At 43.7% G+C, this 19,297-nt stretch overlaps 2 protein-coding genes across 2 annotated transcripts; both read left to right on the top strand.

Annotated features, from left to right (window-relative positions):
• Window positions 1-268: 268 nt before the first annotated feature.
• Window positions 269-8,541, top strand: taf1b (TATA box binding protein (Tbp)-associated factor, RNA polymerase I, B). Its single transcript, XM_083688579.1, has 15 exons — window positions 269-373; window positions 720-818; window positions 929-1,016; window positions 1,197-1,294; window positions 1,511-1,603; window positions 2,690-2,798; window positions 2,925-3,099; window positions 3,206-3,305; window positions 4,661-4,808; window positions 5,078-5,249; window positions 5,430-5,473; window positions 6,662-6,752; window positions 6,879-6,949; window positions 7,177-7,405; window positions 8,075-8,541. The coding sequence occupies exons 1-15, from the start codon at window positions 356-358 to the stop codon at window positions 8,283-8,285; spliced, it is 1,746 nt and encodes a 581-aa protein (XP_083544705.1). The 5' UTR covers window positions 269-355; the 3' UTR covers window positions 8,286-8,541.
• A 402-nt stretch (window positions 8,542-8,943) lies between these two features.
• LOC310818185 (grainyhead-like protein 1 homolog) lies at window positions 8,944-17,114 on the top strand. The gene is made up of 15 exons (XM_083688998.1): window positions 8,944-9,080; window positions 10,060-10,249; window positions 10,355-10,428; window positions 10,979-11,324; window positions 11,472-11,554; window positions 11,705-11,855; window positions 12,019-12,130; window positions 12,340-12,434; window positions 12,763-13,000; window positions 13,360-13,481; window positions 13,976-14,004; window positions 14,203-14,291; window positions 15,104-15,189; window positions 15,533-15,597; window positions 15,727-17,114. Exons 1-15 carry the CDS (start codon window positions 9,061-9,063, stop codon window positions 15,839-15,841), a joined length of 1,815 nt encoding a protein of 604 aa, XP_083545124.1. The 5' UTR covers window positions 8,944-9,060; the 3' UTR covers window positions 15,842-17,114.
• Window positions 17,115-19,297: the final 2,183 nt, after the last annotated feature.

The raw sequence follows: 19,297 nt of genomic DNA on the forward strand, positions 1-19,297 counted from the left end.
ATCTATTCCGCAGTCAATGTCGCCCTCTGTGGGAACTCGTCAGACATGTCACATTTTAGTAATAATAAACCGAGAAACCACCAATTTCTGTGGTTTCGCCATATTATATCTGTAACAAATTTGGCACACTAATATAATTTTGATTAATAAGTGTTGTATAATAGCAAAATATAAATGTCTTAGCATATGTTGCAGTCAGATTTAATGACTGCTGTTACTTTGTTTCATGTCGGATGTATTTACCTGTAACACACAGGAAGTTCCAGTTCCAAAACAACAAACTAACATGTGGTTGTGAGCGGTTCATTCCTGTAACTTGCTAGTTAGCAATCTTTCCATTTCTATCCATTCCAAAATGGATGAAGAACACACGGTACGTTCGATCAATTAGTATTAATGTTTGTGCCCCATGCGCAACTTTTTCCTCAACGTGCAACATCTAACTGGCTGGTGTGTGTGTGTGTGTGTGTGTGTGTGTGTGTGTGTGTGTGTGTGTGTGTGTGTGTGTGTGTGTGTGTGTGTGTGTGTGTGTGTGTGTGTGTGCGCGCGCGTGCGTGTGCGCGTGCGTGAATGATTCTCTGTCTGTTTGTGTCTGCCACCTCTCTGTTTATGTCTGTCTGTCTGTCTGTCTGTCTGTCTGTCTGTCTGTCTGTCTGTCTGTCTGTCTGACTGACTGACTGACTGACTGACTGACTTTGTCTGTTTCTGTAACTATGTAGGGTGGCTACAGAGAGCCATGTGGGCAGTGTGGACTGGTGGACTGGGGGATATCAGACGAGGGCAAGTTTTACTGCAGATCTTGTCACAATGTGATCGAGGTAAGCAATGTTTGGACCAGCAGAGAGAGTATGAATAACACACATTTAGTGTTGCTTAATATTATTAAATGGATGATTTGTCATGGTATTCTTTTTCCTCAAACACACAGAGAACCAAAGAAGTTGCGGAGACATCTCTTATGATCGGCTCTAACAGAGTCTCTTCCATCTCTAAGGGCAAGAGAGGAAAAAACCAAGGTTTGCCTCTGTGTGCATAATAACCCACAAATGATTTTGGATGCGTATTTTTGGCTCCAAGTTTATGCCTGACGTGTGTGTGTGTGTGTGTGTGTGTGTGTGTGTGTGTGTGTGTGTGTGTGTGTGTGTGTGTGTGTCTGTGTGTGTGTGTGTCTGTGTCTGTGTCTGTGTGTGTTTCAGAGCATGGACGGCAGTGGATGGTGTGTGAGGGCTTCCAGTTCATCCTCAAGCACCAGGCTGAGGCCCTGCTGGCCATGGGAGTCAATGCCCAGTTCAAGGTCTGTCAGAAAGGACACACAGGGTTTGGGGATAGACATAACACTTGGGTCATTCCATGTGAAATCAACGGACAAAAGAGGATTTCAATTCATGTCATGGCTTGAAATGGCACACTGCCCGAAATGGCACACTGCCCGGACGAGTGAAACATAACAATGCTCTTCTATCAAATTAAACACACTCGTGTAAACTAATGCATTCTTGGTTTTTTGTAGGATGACGTGCTGTGTCAGTTTTGGAGGAAGTACCTCCAGAAAAGCAGACAGGCCTACACTAATACACCAATGCGTGCTGTGAAATTTAAAGTGGTAAGTCTACTGTATACTTCTGTGTTGTTCTAATTTAGTTATACACTTGTATGGGAAACCCATAAGTGTGTGTGTGTGTGTGTGTGTGTGTGTGTGTGTGTGTGTGTGTGTGTGTGTGTGTGTGTGTGTGTGTGAGAGATGTACATTTACATTTTTGGCATTTAGCAGACACCTTACAACATTTAGCGACTTACAACAAATACATTTGTCTAAGTAAGTGAATCATCTATCCATCAGTCATCATAAGAAAAATAAATCTATGCTAGGACCAGGGGCCATTGGCAGTCACAATGCTAGAAGAAGGAAGAAGGAGGCAGAAATGTAATGCAAGACGCACAGAGACACGTGTTGCCACCTGTGAGTCAGAGGGGGGGAAAGAGAAAGAGTTGAGTGTCATCTGCGTAGCAGTGGAAGGAGAAACCATGTGAGGAAATTACTGAACCAAGAGATTTGGTATAGAGGGAGAACAGTAAGGGCGCTAGGACAGCGCCCTGGGGGACCCCAGTGGTGAGGGCTCGTGGAGAGGACAGCAATCCTCTCCATGTCACCTGGTAAGAGCGATCAAAAAAATAAACTAATAGAATAAAAATACTTAGTAGTTTGGCCTTCCTCGATTGACTCATTCGTCTTCGTGTCAGGAGGCTGTCGCTCTTTGACCGTCAAGATAGAAATGCAGATTCTGTAATTGCTGGTGACTTAGCAGGGAAGCAGCCCCTCCCACCTAACGGCCAGACAGGTTTCACCACTCACTTCAAATGTATTTAGTTGTAGTCAAAGGTGAGTAGGGACTTAAATACCTTGCAGAATAGTTTCAAGCCCTCCCACTGGAGATTGCCAGCAATTGGCTTCAAACCGAGCCATCCATTCAGCTTTCAACAGAAACTAGGTCCCAGGGCTTCAGGCTAGATAGCCAAAAAAAATACCACCAACAACACACTGATTTTAACAAGATTAAATTGACTTAATCAGTCTAGAGAACAGGCTTCACCACTCTCTCCAAATGTATTTGATGATGTTTGTGTTATTTACTTAACATTACTCTCTCCCTCTAGCCTCACGCTATCATTGTGTTCTTGCTCTCCCCAGCGTTCTCGTGACTCTGAGTCAGACAGCGCTCCAGAGTCTGTTATGAGTGACTATTCCATGATGTCTGCCAGTGAGACAGATGGGGATGTAGATATGGCCAGTACAGCAGGTACAGGAAATTAAACTAGATTCAGGCTGAACAACGCCTCCCAGGACACTGATCTAGCTAAGCTAATTGTGTCTGTGCGTGCGTGCATGCGTGCATGCGTCTTATGTGTGTACCTGTATTTTACAGGTCACTCCAGTGGCGGATTATCCCCTATGTATTCTGGCTCTGTGGATGTTGTCTCTTACCTCACTCCATGCCAGAGGAGGGGCCACAGGCTGATGAGCATGCCCAAGACCCTGGCCCTGTGTTACCTGTCTCTGCTGTGGGCCAGAGAGGCCATCACACTAGCTGATCTGCTCAGGTCATTGGCACGGGGGTGGACAATACTCAAAATATTGAACATAAAGTGATTGTCGCAGTTTGCTGAATGGTGTGGCCTCATTCAATTGAGTCTCTGTGCTGTGCAGGTTTGTGAGTGAGGGACACATCCCCTATGTGAACGCCTATGAAGACTTCCCAGAGGAGATGAAGCTGTACGGAAGAGATGCACTCATCTTCAGAGTGGAGGTGAGCAAACATATCACAAACCCTTCTCCTAGTTCCTTACAGGAAAACAAAAAAAATGGAAGAAATCTTGGGAGGGGCCACTCAGAGAGGGATCCCCCTACCAGGACGGTCAGGCGTGCAATAGATGTCGAGTTTGGGCAGGCAAAAAGTACAAAATACAAATTGTCATGATGAGTGTGGGACATCCCGATCTGACATGACGTCACAGCAGACAGCAACTCAGTGCCGCCCTAGGGGCGGGGAGACCACACATATACCAACACTATCAGCTGCAACCTGGAAACATGGAAGGTGCACACCCCAGGGTGCAGGGTGCAGGGTACTTCCCTGTACAAAGCAAGTGTTGATCATCTCAGGGTCCTTGGCTGGTGCTGGTGATGCCGGCTGGCACCGGGGCTTGTTCTGGAGTCGATGGGTTGGGTTGTGGAGGCGTAGGCAAGGGGTTAGTGAGGCTGTTACATGTGTGTGAGGGAAGGTGCGGTGAACTTCCCTGTTGGGGCGGGGTGTCGCTCCTCTCCTGGTCCTGGTGCTGGTGTTGGAGCTGTTGGCCACGGCTTGTGCTGAAACTGGTGCTGGTAGTGGTGCTGGTACTGATACTGATGGTGCTGTTGCTGGAGCGTGTAGATTGTCGAGGGTGGGCGATGTGATGTGTGTGAAGGCAAGTTTAAATAAGTGTGTTTTGAGAAGTTTCTTAAAGGTGTTAAGAGCTTCTGCCTCTGATATGGCCTGGTAGGGCGTTCCAAAGCTTAGGGGCATAGCAGCTAAAAGTCGCCTCACAGATTCTCTTACGGTTTGGCCTTGGAGTCACTAAGAGAGAAGCAGTGGAGGATCTAAGGGTTCTATTAGGCACATATTCCTGAATGCAATCACCCAAGTATCTTGGTGCTGAACCTTTTACCGTTTTGAAAACCAGAAGAAGAACCTTAAAATCTATTCTAAAGCTCACAGGCAGCCAGTGTAGTGGCATAATGTGGGGTAATGTGGTCTCTCTTTTTTGTGTGAGTCAATACTCTTGCAGCTGCATTCTGAACTAACTGTAGGTGTTTAATACTTTTCTGGGGGAGACCAGAGAGAAGGCTATTGCAGTAGTCTAAGCGACTGGTGATGAACATGCATGCATTAAAATGTATATGAGGAGATCAGAATGTTGGCCCTGGTGCAACAGAAACTGCTGCCTGTTCCCACATGCCTGGAGACCTGCTACACCTGCTGCTCATTTACATCTTAAACTGTCATCGCGCTCCGGAATTTCTATTTCCCCCTGCAAGGAAGAGTAACACGTACTGTAGTAACTCTACTAATAGTATACTTGGTTGTCTGATGGCTGACCCTGTGTTTGTTTGTTTGTACCCTAGTCCATTCCCTCTCACAGGGCCTTGCACAAGGAGGCCCAGACCCTGGCTGTGTTCCTTGGGCTGCCCCCCTTCCCCTCCATCAACCAGGACTGCCTGCTGCACCCCTCCCTGCTCACCCTCCGCTACCTCACTGAAACCAACCTGCCCGGTGGGTCTGCCTCCAGCATAATTCCGTTGGAAACTTGTCAGTCACTTCAAAGGAAACCATTGTACTTTATTGTGTTCACATTGCCCCTTTTAAATGCATGTATTCCATTTTATTTTTATTTTGTATGTTGCTTTAGACACACGTCTCTACCATGAGTTATTCTGCTCTTCCACGTCTTAATGCTTAATTCTTTCAAACACCTGTCTTACAAACACACCCATGCTCACTCAGTCTATTTCTGTCTCTGTTTCTCGGTTTTATCCTCTCAGATGAACTGCATGACTGGGTGTGTCGGATAATGCATCAGTCTGGTATGGCAGATGAGTCCTATCACACGTTTGAACCTATGAACTCCCCTCTCCAACATTACGACATTCAGGCTGCAGCTTTGATCATTGTCGCAATGAAGCTACTCTTCAAACTGGATGACCACACTGAATGGTATACTGCCTGTCGTTCACAGTGTTAGCCTGTGTCAGCTAAGCGACCTATGCTCTTTGAGATATCATGGGATGTTTGGAAAGTTTGTCTATTTTTGACTGTTAAATGTATGTCACTGTGTGCTGACTACTGTACTGTACTTTGATGCTGCTTAACCTTAAAACCTTCCTCTGTTTCCAGGGATTTATCTAATGATGCAGGTGACAAGGAGAAGGAGAGTCCAGGTAGCTGTTTGTCTTTTTTTTATTTTATCTACCTAGCCATGGAATATGTTGACTGGATATATGTTGACACCTGTTATGCTTGAGAACCAATCCATTCAATCTAAATGTAAGATGAATCTGATTTAATGTGTTATTCGTTCCACTGCCGTCGCTCTCTGAAGTTATCCTACAACAATACAAGATAAATGCTCTTGAGGATTATGCAATGGGATTATTTGCATAAATGTCTTGAAGATCTTTCGATACAGGAATGCCTTTTAGGGAACACGCTTCATTGTCTATGTGCAGCACTGCCCACAGAGCAAAACCTGGTTGAGTTAACATTGTTTATTCATCAAGAAGTTTGATCATGTTGTACTCTTGGGATTGGAAAAAGAAATGTTGAAAAGAGAATTAGAGTTTTCGCTTTCCTTCAAATTGTAACGGATATCCCAATGATTAGACCGATGTACCTTCTGTAATCTGCAACTGAAGAATGTTGCATGTACTGTTTTTCTGCATTGCTCAGCTCTATGACTGTGACATTCTTCCCTGAGAACACAATGGTGGGGCACAAATGTTCCAGTTGAAAGGCTACCAAGACAGTGCATTTAAAGGGAACTTTAGAACCTGTCATGATTCCCAATTCTGACTACTTACCCCCCTGTATTAAATAAAGTCATAGCTCATGAACTATACATTATGCTCATGGTTAGGAAACTGCTATTTGTTTTTGAGGAGTCCCTGCTACAGCATTATCATTGTAAGTGTTAAGAGTCCTCTTTCCTGTCATCTGCCAGCTAATGTAAAAGTTGTCCAGATCACCTTACGAATATGTGGGCATGTGAAAACAGCTTCCAAGTGTGTTCTGTAGATCATAAGATGGGTATCATTACCATTTCAGAATTAGCTACTGCCAGGTGTGTTTACATCCACAAGCACTGCACCTGCGTCTGCAGTGCATCTATCACCTGCGTCTGCAGTGCATCTATCACTTGTGTTTACTAACGTGTGTCTTATCTTAGACGTGCCTCCGTTGCTGGTTTGGGAGCACAAAGCACTTTGGACGTTGTAGTTCATCATTCCGACTATTACTTCCTTGTCCGTTAGAAAGCTATTTTGTCACTTATTTGCTCTAACTGTTTTATATTTCCTGGCTATTTAGACAACAAATACCACTAATAACTTTTCTCTCCACATGTCTGACAGATGAGAACAGCTTCAACTTGATGTCGTGGTATAAGACGGTGCAGTCTGCTCTGAGCCGAGCCAGACAGAGACAGAAGGAGAACACAGCCAGGTGAGGCAGGGTACCCACATCGACACCACTGCCAGCATAACTGGCTCTGTCACTATTAGCCATCTATTCAAAACTGCTCTCTCAAAATGGTATAATTTATTTATTAATGTCCTGTTTTTCCCACAGAAAGCATTGGAAGTCAAAGAAACCTCTTTATCCCTCAAAGAAAGACAGGTCTATGGTCCTCAAGAGAAGACGTAGGTGTCCCTCAAATATTAAACTCTCTTTCATCTCCCTAAAAACACCCTCAATGAACTACCCTGTGTCCACTATTTACGTGGTAAATGGGCCGTAAAAAAAAAGAGCTTGTACAAACTACATGGAGGTTTACCACCACTGTCCTTCCAAGGCCTCTGTCTCCTCGGCTTTCTCCTCGTATTTGTTTACACTCTTCTTTTCACCACTTTCACCTCTCCGTCTCCAGGTATTGCGGAGCAACTTCAGATGAGCTTCCAGAAGCTTTCTGGTTCCCCCACTGCAACTCCACTGTCCCGTCCCTCCAGCTTCTGTTTCCGGTGGGGGGAGGAGGAGGGCGTGGATGGGCCCAGCCTGCACCAGCAAAGGCTGGACAGTGTTGTAAGGCTACGGAGGGGTACACTACAGCCCTCCAACCCAGAGTACTGGCATGTAGCCCTGAGGGCCTGCCAGACCAGGTAAGACCACCCTCTGTGGTAGTACCTACCAAGGTTATTCAAGGACAGTCTAAATGAAATCACTATGTAGGTCTGTGTGTTCGCTCCTGAGATGAGGGCTGTTTGCACTGTCAGCACCGATTAAATCTACCCAGCCTCTCTCTCTCTCTCCGTTTCTCTCTTGAGCCTCTCTTTACTCATTTTCATCAGTTAGCTGAGGCTATAGCTTGTGTGGGTATTGCCCACTGCTGTCATGACTGCAGAGTAACAACCAATCTTCCGCCATAGATTGAAGACCCATCTCTTCAGGCTACATCTTAATGGTCCCTCCTAAAGACCTCTTCATCCCCACTACCCCCCTGTACAAGTTTCTCTCCTATTAAAAAAAAGAGTAATTCTTCCTTCTTCTAGCATTGTGATTGCCAATAGCCCCTGGTCTGAGCATTGATTACTTTTTCTTATGATGACTGATGGATAGATGATTCACTTACTAAAACAAATGTATTTGTTGTAAGTCGCTTTGGATAAAGACGTCTACTAAATGCCATAAATGTAGATGTAAGTGTAAAAATGTATTGATTGTTGTTGAGAATTCCCTATAGGATATGGGAGATGTGCTCAAAGATTAGCACTCAACACCCAGACCGTTCATCCGTAGGCGTTATTAATTTATTTATTTTTCCTCATCAGGACTTGCAACAGCCACTATGAAGAGATGGAACCAACCCTCCCCAGGATTTACCTGTGGCTGCTGGAGCTCTTCTCCTTCCTCATGGGGGTGAAACCAGACTGTGTATATGAACAAGTGCTGAAGGTGGAGAGACGCCTCCTCAAGAGCAGGCCCCCGCCCAGGGCTGGAGAAACGCCCAGAAAACCGACAGGCAAACAACCCAGAAAATAAACCAGAAAAACACGTTCTAGGTGACTAAAGGGAGTCATTTAATTTTGGCCAATCATCATTTGAATTTCCAAATACTGTTTATTGATATGAAGTTGTATCACTTTGCAACGCCTTAATTTCCCCTCAGGGATCAATAAAGTACCTATCTATCTTCTCTCTATGCACCTCTTTATACCTTTTGTACAAACTGCATCAGATTTTCTCCCAAATATGAATTACTATGTATACACTGTAATTACAGTTGCAATATGTCCATTGTACAGTAAACTATATATTTATACTTTCAACTGATGTTGTCATGAATTTTGTTCCCTCTATGAATCTGTGGTTGCATGGAATGTACGTCCGTCAATGGATGTTTAGGGCTTAGTTCAGAAAAGATCCTGTCATTCAGTGAGTAGGGGAAACCTTTTGAATATGTTAGCCAGAGAGAACAGACTTACTTTGGTATTATACGTTTCGGACTGGATTCTTCTCAGCCTCATGCGCTTCTCACAATGAAACTGGGGTGTATCGACGCTCGCTCATCAGGAGTGATGTAGTAACCTATGTAAATCTACCTAGAAACCCCGCCCATTGCGTCATAGCAGTCCAACAGCTTGCCCTATCCCAGGTAAAAGTCACCAGGTACCGCTCATCGAACGAGAAAAGGTGACAAAACTCGTTCTGGAGGACGCGGTTGGCAGCTGTCTACACTTGCAGTGCATCGTGAGTTTTTTCACTGGACGGATTGGATTTACCGTTCCAACTAGAAAGTCCAGTCCGACGGAGAGAAATGACACAGGAATCTGGCAAGTAAGTAGACTGCGACTGCATGGTCCATTTGTGTCCTAGTATGAGGACAGGTGCGGAGGTGCATTTATCATGACGCTCCTAGTGATACAGAACTATTACTTTTGTTAGACTACCACTGCTGTATGGGTCATTTCGTACTGAATTATTTGTACTCCAGATTATGGTGATTCCACCTGTTGTATCCTTGTCGTACGAGCATTCCGTCAGTTATGGTTTCTGTGTTGCTATGTTTAGTAACTTGCATAGTTGGCAAAATGAAGTCACACATAGTCACACAAAATGAAAAGAGGTCATTTTCATCTAAAAGGAATCTCATTGATTTAGATAGCAAAATAAAGACAGGAGAAATTATCTATTCAATGCAACTATCATCAATTCACCTCTTGGGCAACACACAGTTCTCCTGTTTAAACATCAGATTTGTTTTTTTTATCCATATTAAAAGCAGGATCATTAATGATAATGAGCCTTCATGATCTTAAGCAAAACAATGGAAGTCTTAAGCATAGAGCTGAGTCACATACTCAAAGTCAACAGTCAGGAAACCAAGAGACAGCTTATTGGCTCAGCCAGGAGAAGACCTGTCTTGCTGGTAGAGCAGGATTACATCTCTCAGAGCTCACTAGTTGAAGTTAACATTTCCCTCCTTATTTCATCAGACTGTTTCACATTCCCTCTATGGGTAGTTTAGGGGTACTCTGCTCAGTTTTGCCCACCTTAAGCACTGCAAAAGGTCTTAACTGTATTTTTCAAGATCTGTCAGAAATTGAAATCTACAATCAACTACTGAAGGCCACACTGCTTACACTTAAATGTTATGTCCCTTGTCTTGTTTCGTTTGAATAGAGTGGAAGTCAATGTCAAGGCGATAGCTGGCGGTTTTCATTTGTCATAATTGTCGTGCCAGTTCACATTCTTACATAGTGCGCAGTGCATCTCAGTTTTCCTGACTGTATCGTTGGTTTCTCTCCATGTGCAGAAAGAGGGGGGTGCTGGTGCTGCCGAATGACCCAGCATACGGTGGTCAGCAGCACGGCTACACAGAGGATGATGAAGCCTGGAGGATGTTCCTGGAGAACCCACTGACAGCCGCCTCCAAAGCCATGATGAGCATCAACGGGGACGAGGACAGTGCCAATGCTCTGGGCCTCCTCTATGACTACTATAAGGTACCTCCACCATCTCACAGAGTATTTCACCCTCTCACTGGCTCTCTATCTCAGGAGTGGTGGCGCATCATTTCTGCATTATAATAATGTGTTTTCTTTTTCTAGGTGCCAAAGGACAAGAGATCTACAGGACAGCCCAAAACAGAGGTTCATCTGGGTGATGCTGATCCAAACAGAATGTAATGACCCTGCTTCGTGCCTTATATAGACAATTCATGTCTACTAACATATCATTCAAAGGAGTGGAGTGGAGTGGAGATACAGTGATACCGATTTATTGGACACATATTTATACAGATTAAGAGATACACATTTATTGGAGCAAAGGGATATCATCATTATCCTTTGGAGAGAAGATGTGTCGATGTAATAGACTACAATGGCCACACCCCTCTACTGGGGTACAGAAGTGTGGTTTCCAATGGGGTTTTCTAATGCGTTTTCAAGTGTAGTATAATTGTCTTTTACCTATAATGCAGGTGGTTGATGGTGAACTATTTTGATAATGACACCCCAATCCCATGAACAAGTTCGTTGAAACATCAAAATAACAACTACAGCGAATGTGGAAAGTGGCTTAGCAGTAAGCTATTTGCAGTCGGGTCAGTGGGAAAACTTGACTACTGTACCCCAGTAGAGGGGCGTGGCTTCAGATTTCTGGGATTTTAAAGCGTCCCCTGTGAATCCCTATGACAGTAGTTTAGAGATAATCTTTACTCCTCTTTTCAGAAACTATATGGTTCCTCTTCAAGACTCTGCCCTGGCCATGACCACTCTGACGACAGTCCCTCTCAACTTGGTGGTGCAGGGAGGCTCATCCAGCCGGGACAAGACGCCTCTATTCCCCACCACAGACTCCATGGGGCCCATCTCTACCACCAACACACCCACTTACTCGGTCCTTCCAGAGCGCGCCCTGCACTCTTACCCTGTGGGCATTTGTGGCACCAACAGCTCCCATTCTGGTGGCATGAGCTTCAGTGGGCAGCTCAACCACAGCCCGTACAGCCCCAGAGCCGAGTCCTTGACCCCAGACTCAACCTACCCAGAGTCCTATAAAGACAGCTCAAATGAGGTAGGCTCTTTCTTTCTGTCCTCAACTCTTTGTTTCCTCACTAAGATTCTTGTGTTGTTGTGTTGTTTTGAAATGATCCAGTATGAAACAGTGTTATTATTTGTATGATGGTGCTGAGGTTAACCTGGACTGCTTTGTAACCCCCAGATATTCCCTCTCTCTGAAGAGCTCCAGCTACGCATAGCCTCCATTAAACCAGAAGCTTACCCTCACTTCAGTTCAGCAGCAAGGTACCACCAGCCAAACATAAGAAAATTACTTATTTTTCAACCAATGCTCTCATCAAAGACAAGACTGACATCGGGATAACCTTGTAGTCTGTTAAGTATTCTCCCTCTCCTTCCCTATTTTCTCTCTCTCTCTCTCTCTCTCTTTATCAGTCAAAACTTTGAGTACATGCTCGAGGCCCCTCAGTCTCTCAGGGTCAAGAGTGGCAATTGCAGTGGCCAAATGAGTTACCTGAACAAGGGCCAGTTCTATCCCATCACCCTCAGGGCCAAGGACCTGCCCAACCACAGTGGCCGAGCCCGGGTATGAGCCAATGTCTATACTATTACCATTTCTCTAGAAAGCTATTCTATAACATTTGCCACTTTACTGCTATAGACCTAAACATGGGAATAATGCATTAGGTATTTCGTTGTTGTTTTGCATCAGTAGTGGTGTTTGAATGTGTTTATAATCGGGCTTTCAGAGTGTGGTAATGCTGGTCTTTGCGGAGGAAAAGTTCACAGAGGAACAGCTTAAACACTGGAGGTACTGGCACAGCAGACAGCACACAGCCAAGCAGCGCTGCATCGATATTGGTAAGAAGTTAGACACATGCACCAACATACACGCACAGGTGCTCTCTTTCTCCATCTCTCTCTCTCTCTCTCTCTCACACACACACACACACACACACACACACACACACACACACACACACACACACACACACACACACTATAACAACGGTCATGTTTGCTTTTGTTCTCAGGATGAGTGTGTAAACTATCCTGTTTGTTTTCCCCAGCTGACTACAAAGAGAGTTTCAATACAATTGCTAACATTGAAGAGATTGCTTACAATGCCATCTCCTTCACATGGGACACTAAGGATGAGGCACGGGTAAGAGAGAATCATTTCATATAATCTTTTAGTGAACAATATGGAACAAGAGCACGACTTCTATTCCAATGTAATTAGACACAAGTGTAGTAACAAAGATGTCCAGGTGGGGGAGACATACACTATGAAATGGAATCATTATTCAGAAACAGACAGTTTGTGAGGGTAACTGACTTTACACCTGTATGCAAGAAATGTCATGATTATCTTCAATGGAAACAAATATATATTCATGTGTTTCAGAATGGTCTGTTCAATTATTCATTGTTTTCATTCATACATTTGAACCTTCTATCGATTTGTCTTTTCTTTGTTTCTGCTCCCTCAGATCTTTGTGTCGGTGAATTGTCTGAGTACAGACTTCTCCCCTCAGAAAGGAGTGAGGGGTCTTCTTCTCAACCTCCAGATTGACACCTATAACCTTGATGACCATGGTGACAAGCTAGCGCACCGAGCCTTCTGCCAGATCAAGGTGTTCTGTGACAAAGGTGCAGAGCGCAAGATCCGTGACGAGGACAGGAAACAGTCTCGTAGGAAGGGGAGGTCCCAGGATTTAACAGCAGCCTGTGAGTGCTCCTGATTCAATCAATCAATCATTCAATCACATTTTATTTAAGTGCTTTTTACAAATGCATTTGCCACAATTTTTTTTCTTTGTACAAAACCCTGGCCTAAACTCCCAAAAGCAAACCAGATCAACTTTGTCACTCAATAACCTGAAGTAGAAACAGACCTGGCAAGGCAGTAGACTCTAGAGGGGGAGCACACACATAAACACAACAACTCACTCCTAGTTCAGAATATAAGTCTCCGGTCTCAGTGAAATATAAACCTGCAGAAAAAAAACACACCTTTAAACAACAACCTCTGCCCAGGTGTCACTTTACATGTTTTTAAATGTAAAAATCTTCCCTCACTGTCACAGGTGCGAAAGAACCTCTGCAAGTAAGGCATGTGGACATGACAGCGTTCAAACCCATGAGTGACATGGATTCAAAACCTGTCCTCTTTATTCCCGAGGTCCACTTCTCCAGTAACCAGCGCCATGTAAGTGTTTCCCACTTTAAACTGCAGAACCTCCTCAGACTGGCCATAGTCTGGAATAGTTAATGGTTGGCTTTGTTAGGAGTAGCCTTTGATAACTGCATGTTTTCAGCTAAGTTTAGGCTCCAAATAGCTGCTTATTCATATACAGTTGTCAATAGGACTGCAAAACAAAGAACACAAACTTTCACACAAAAGAGACCATCCTCTAATCAGCTGTGTTGGTACATTGGAGAGTTTCAGCTCTACCTGTGGCCTAAGCCAGCTGAATAAATACCACAGGTGAACATTCCTTAGACATGACATCACATGTTGTTATTGTCCTGGTGGCTCTCAAGTGTTCCCCAGGGATGTTAAAGAGCTCAAATATCAGCAAATAACAAAGACGCAATACACTTTTTAGTCTTTAGTGTCACTTTAGTCATTAGCATGTTGTCCTTATTTTCATTGGTGTATCCCTCAACTAACAGAACATCCTCCATTTTATTCTTAAACAGGCATGCCTATTAGACGATGGTGAGGATGGGTGAGTATAGTTTGTCTTTTGATACAACATAGAACTTATTGTAATATAGTAACATTTCAATTCTATCAATGGCCACTCTATTGAATTCCATCTGCCGCCTGACCCAGACCCAGAATAAGTCATTCACTGTGGGTTCTCCATTCACTTGTGGCTGATGATAGTCATGCGTTCTGTTCTGTTGCGCTTGTCTTTCTGCAGCTTGGGACAGAAGAGAGCGCTCTCCCACAACGAGGAGGAGTTTGACTCTGCTTTGAACAAGAGGGCCAGGAGAGACATCCCAGAGAAAGGTAATTTAGAGACATGCAGAGAGAGAAAGCTTTAACGGTACCTTCAGTTTTGTCTATATATTGAAGGGCCAAATCTACAGAGAAATGAAAGCACATTTGGGAGAGAGACAGACGGGGAACCGCCGTCTCTGGCAGAGTGTCCTGTGGTTGTGGCGTTACTCTGGCTCACTCGCACGCAGCTCAGCTGACTGAAAACATGTAAACAGAGGCCACGTGCTTCCTGGTAGCAAAGCCCCGCCCCCTTTGATGCACAAAACACACACACACAAACTCACTCACCCACCCACACCAATACATACACACTGTCAGTCAGTTTTCCAAAGGAACGTGATCATTTGTCCATGTACAGGATTGGTTTTCAAATTCAAGTGCAGGGGCCGTTCTTAGAAGGGTTGTTTGCTGTTTGCCGTAGTCTTTCGCAGGCTAGTATATTTTTTACTAGGCTCTCAGCCAACTCTCAAGATTCTAAAGGAGTAGAGTAAATACTCTGGCCTGCTTCCTCCAGTGTACGGGTTAGCTGAGTGTCAATCTCTCTGTGGGGGAGGTGTGTGTCAGCCTGATGGCTTACCTCACCTCAGAGAACAACAGGCTTCTTTGTTTTAGTCAAGGACAATGCCATCCCACTTACTGCATCAATGTGTGAAACTGTCTCACACCAATGTCTAAAATCACCTTTGTGTAGATTCCTCACTTTATTTGTTCCTTTTGAATGTATTTCTACACCACAATCTCAGGCTTATGGCACCTCTCCCAACACCGTGGGTGTTGATCTGGTATCTCACAGCTCATTTCCTCTCTCGCTGTCCCTCTAGTCCTGCTTTACGTCAGGAAGGAGACGGAGGAGGTGTTCGATGCCCTCATGCTGAGGACGCCCACTCTAAGTGGACTACTGGAGGCGGTGAGTCTCTTTGCCTGGTGTCTTATGACTCCTGCCTTTCACCCAGTATCCTATTGTGTGTGTATGTTTTGAGTGTGTTTCATACTGTATGAGTGCCTTTGTCTTTTTGTTTTTTGAAACTTATTGCCATTGGTTGTTAATCACATGATGGCTGTTCAGTAAATTGTGCCACCCTCTGTCTCAGGAATAGGAGTTTGCTTCCTGTTTGTCTTCCTGTGTCTGACAGGAAGTGGTAATTTGTCAGAAACTGTACAGGCATCAGCAGTGACATTCAATGGAATGTACTGTATTGTGTACACCTAGTTTTCATGGGGTTGTTTGATGTTTTACATAATCTCTCTAGGTAAGTGAAAAATATGAGCTGCCATTTGGGAAAATCGGGAAAGTCTACAAGAGGTGCAAAAAAGGGTAAGACTGTTGTCTCTGTTGTTCATCATGATCTATATTTTGTATTGTATCTGTGTGTGGAACATTTATTTATTTATTTTATTGTAGAAAAGACTCGGAGGCTAAATTATTCTCCTGTACCATCTGTAGGATCCTAGTTCATATGGATGACAACATAATCAAGCACTACTCCAATGAGGATGCCTTCCAGATCCACATAGATGATGTGGGGGGGCAGGTCCTGCTGACTCTGACTGAGATCTGACTGGTCAAGGGAAGTAACTGGACCAGCAGGTGGGGGCCATGGAGGTGGAACACATGTTGACTCCAAGGAGGGGCCATAAACAGTAGGATTAGTCACCTGTTTACACAACTGTACTGGACTTCTACAAGGAAACCAATCCCGAGTTCTCCCAGTGCATACAAGGAATTTGCTTATATTGTTGAATAACATGGCTACCTCTCTGACCAAAAAAAGACATTTCAGTATTTCACAGAAATATGAGGCCATGAATCAAGTAATTGAGTCATACCCCACAAGTGTTGCATTTTAGCAGTTCTGTAGCTATAATATTAGACGTGTTCATAATTTCCCAACATGATTGCGTAATAGCCTTAGATTTGTATATATATTTTTTTTTTTCTTGGTCTTTTTCTCGGTTTTGGGTCTATAAATGATATTCTAAAATGCTATCAATGACAGAATGAATATAGCACAATAGAGTGCCTTGTTCTATTTATTTTTTTGAGAAACTGTGTTTCTGGTGGATTATTCAATGTTTTGGTATACTATGTATCTGTGAACTAATTTATTGTAGAGAAGTGTTCTCATGAAAGTATTCCTTAATTGAAAACTACAAATAGTTGTTCTGCATAGAGACAGACATTTACATTTATGGCATTTAGCAGACGCCTTTATCCAAAGCGACTTACAACAAATACATTTGTCTAAGTGAGTTAATCATCTATCCATCAGTCATCATAAGAAAAAGTAATCTATGCTAGGACCAGGGGCTATTGGCAGTCACAATGCTAGAAGAAAGGATTTTAAGAGGTCTTTAGGAGGAAAAACAAATATGTATACAGATGTATTATGGAGTATCTGACGGTGTTGATATCCATGTCAGATGAAAAAATATGTAGAAAGACAGTGGTCAGTTTACAGAAATGGACATTACAATTTGGTGACTGGTTAGGGCTTTTTTTGGTCTGAGTACTTACTTTTATATTTTAGAATACTTGATGCGGTATGGGTTTTTACAAGTTAACATATGGAAAATATAATATATTGATGTATATATTTATGTATGTTTTTATCTAATTATAAAATGACTTTCTGAACATTTTGTGCCATGTATGAGTATGAAAGTAGATATGGAGAAGGAAACATCATGTTTTGTGATGACAGAATGTGAATATTTCTTTGTTAAAGGTGTTTGTTAATGTTTCAATACCGTGTCTGTCATGCAAGAACTGATTTGGAATCAGGTCTGTCAGCAGATGTTTAACTACCGGTATAGCTGTTATTAAATTCTTTACAGTAATTCTTCAGACTAAGGTTTTTTTTTACATCATGTACGTATCTCTGGGGCACCTCAGCATAAGTGAGCCATGAAGTAGAGAAGGTGCAGATTTTGTGGTTACAGAGGCGGTGCAGTGTTTTGAGGACAAGCACACCAGAGGGTCCTTTTTTAGCTTTTCTGCTGCCAAGGTTTGGGATGGAGAAAAACCAACAGTGGGTTCTGAGAACCATCTCTCTGCTAGCCCTCGACCCTGCCTTCAGTTATTTTTGAAAGTCGATTATGTTGTCTGATGCTCCTTCATTCCAAAACTTGTAGTTGTGATGAGGCTAACAACCAGAACCACTAGTGGTAAGCTACAGGTCAGGCCTTGTGCCGTCTCAACAGTTTGGCCCAATGTCTACACTTGCTCTAACCCAGGGCTTTGGGCCACATTCAGTCCTGTGTGAATTAGCAAAGGCTTGTGAGGTTCCTGCTCAGTCCCATCTCTCCTGACTGTGGGGATTGTTAACAGCATGGTCTAACTGGCAGAGGGCTGCAAAAGTCAGACGGGGCTAAAAGGGTATGTGAGGGTCCTAGAGACTCAGAGTGGATTGATGGATGGAGTTTAAACTGAACCAAGCCGATTTCTTGCAACAGACTTAAACATGGATGATTCTGAAGAGGGTTTTTTTCCTCTCTCTTACTCTCTACATTTCAACTTACAGTATGAAGTTCTCTAATTGACATGAAACAGTGAGAGCATGGACAGTAATGCAATACAGAAAGCATGTTACATCTCAGTGCTTGAGTCTAACCCTCCCTTTTTTGGGGGGTGACCTAAATACCAGAACCCCACCCACCTCAACACACGCCCCTCTGTTTGCCGCGCTGAAGTGGCGCTCATTTCCCAGTTCGCCTGAGTTCCTCCTCAGTGAGGCCACTGCTGTTTGTTCTGCGTCCGAGGGGGACGTCACATCTGTTGCCCAGAGCTCCCAGCAGCCTGTCCACTCTCATACCCACCCTGGCCCTAGTGGGCTACACTCCTCAATACCTTGAAGTTTCCTTTCTGGGATCTCTTAGCAATTAAGTTATCAGTAGAATCTGCACATGTGAACAAGTGTATGTGTGTATGATATATTACCAAAGTGAAAGGGTATTAAATGTCAATGTTCCTAGTCTTCAGAACCTGGAAGGGCACAAGTGTAGATTAGAAGGGGGGGGTTTTCTTGGAAAACCTCAATGAAGAATGACCTCTGACCCCTGGGTAATGTGCACCGCTGCTACGACAACAGGACATGACCTTATGCACTCCTCAAGTGGCCCACGCATTAAAGCCCTTATTCACATGCAACCCACCACCTCAACACTAATGCAAATGAGCAACACAAATTTGATGCATACTCCATTGCTCCAACATTTGGTGAATAAGCAAGTTAAAAACCTTCCAAATGTGGCACATTATACCAAAACGGTTGCGTCTCTTTTGGGCAGCAGCTCAATGTGTCCTGTTTTACCTCCCTATAATAACCATTCTATTACACCCCAAATACCAATCGAGTCTCTCCATTGAGTCCAGGCAGAGCCGGAGAACTGGCAAGCCTTGGTTTGCTCAATGTTCCACGGTTTCCAAGACAACAGCCACCCAATTAGCATCTCATGTAGCCATGTGTCAATGTAATGGTAGGATTTTGGTTTGTATTTTTTCCAATATTGCTATTCTCTTTTGTTTCACAGACAAAGAACCCTTCCACTTAGCATGACACACCCATATATACTAAAAGCATGTCTATCTATACAAGGTAAAGCATTTTAAATGTAGGTCATTCGAACTGGGAAATTGGGGTTGACGTTTGGCTGTTTTGGACAGTCACTTCCTTGTTCATAAGAAATTATATGATTTTCGCTCCCAGAGGATGTCTTGGAAAATGCTTGGTTTCTTGTGTGACCATAATTTATTGAGGTCAGTTTAAACTTAGTCATTGTGACATTTTACCATATCATTCAACTAGTGTGTTATGTACAACCGGGCTGTATCTGTTTTCAAAAACAAAAAGATCTGAACGCGGTTCTAAAAGCAGTGCAATGCTATCTGCAGAAAAGCAAAGTACCAATACTGTACATATGCAGGGTCAGCAGGGCTGTTTTAGAGCCAGATCTGTTTTCCCTCAGTATATATTAGCAGGGAGCGGCTGTCAGCTGAAGAGAGGTTATAAATGTGC

Source organism: Argentina silus (genome assembly GCF_951799395.1).
Source record: "Argentina silus genome assembly, chromosome: 17".
Taxonomy (NCBI): domain Eukaryota; kingdom Metazoa; phylum Chordata; class Actinopteri; order Argentiniformes; family Argentinidae; genus Argentina; species Argentina silus.

Coding starts and splice junctions, on each gene's coding strand:
- taf1b (XM_083688579.1), top strand. Junction 4,809..5,077: donor CACTGAAACCAACCTGCCCG/GTGGGTCTGCCT, acceptor TTATCCTCTCAG/ATGAACTGCATGACTGGGTG. Junction 5,250..5,429: donor CTGGATGACCACACTGAATG/GTATACTGCCTG, acceptor CTCTGTTTCCAG/GGATTTATCTAATGATGCAG.
- LOC310818185 (XM_083688998.1), top strand. CDS start 9,061: ATGACACAGGAATCTGGCAA. Junction 11,555..11,704: donor CACTTCAGTTCAGCAGCAAG/GTACCACCAGCC, acceptor TCTCTTTATCAG/TCAAAACTTTGAGTACATGC. Junction 13,001..13,359: donor CCAGGATTTAACAGCAGCCT/GTGAGTGCTCCT, acceptor TCACTGTCACAG/GTGCGAAAGAACCTCTGCAA.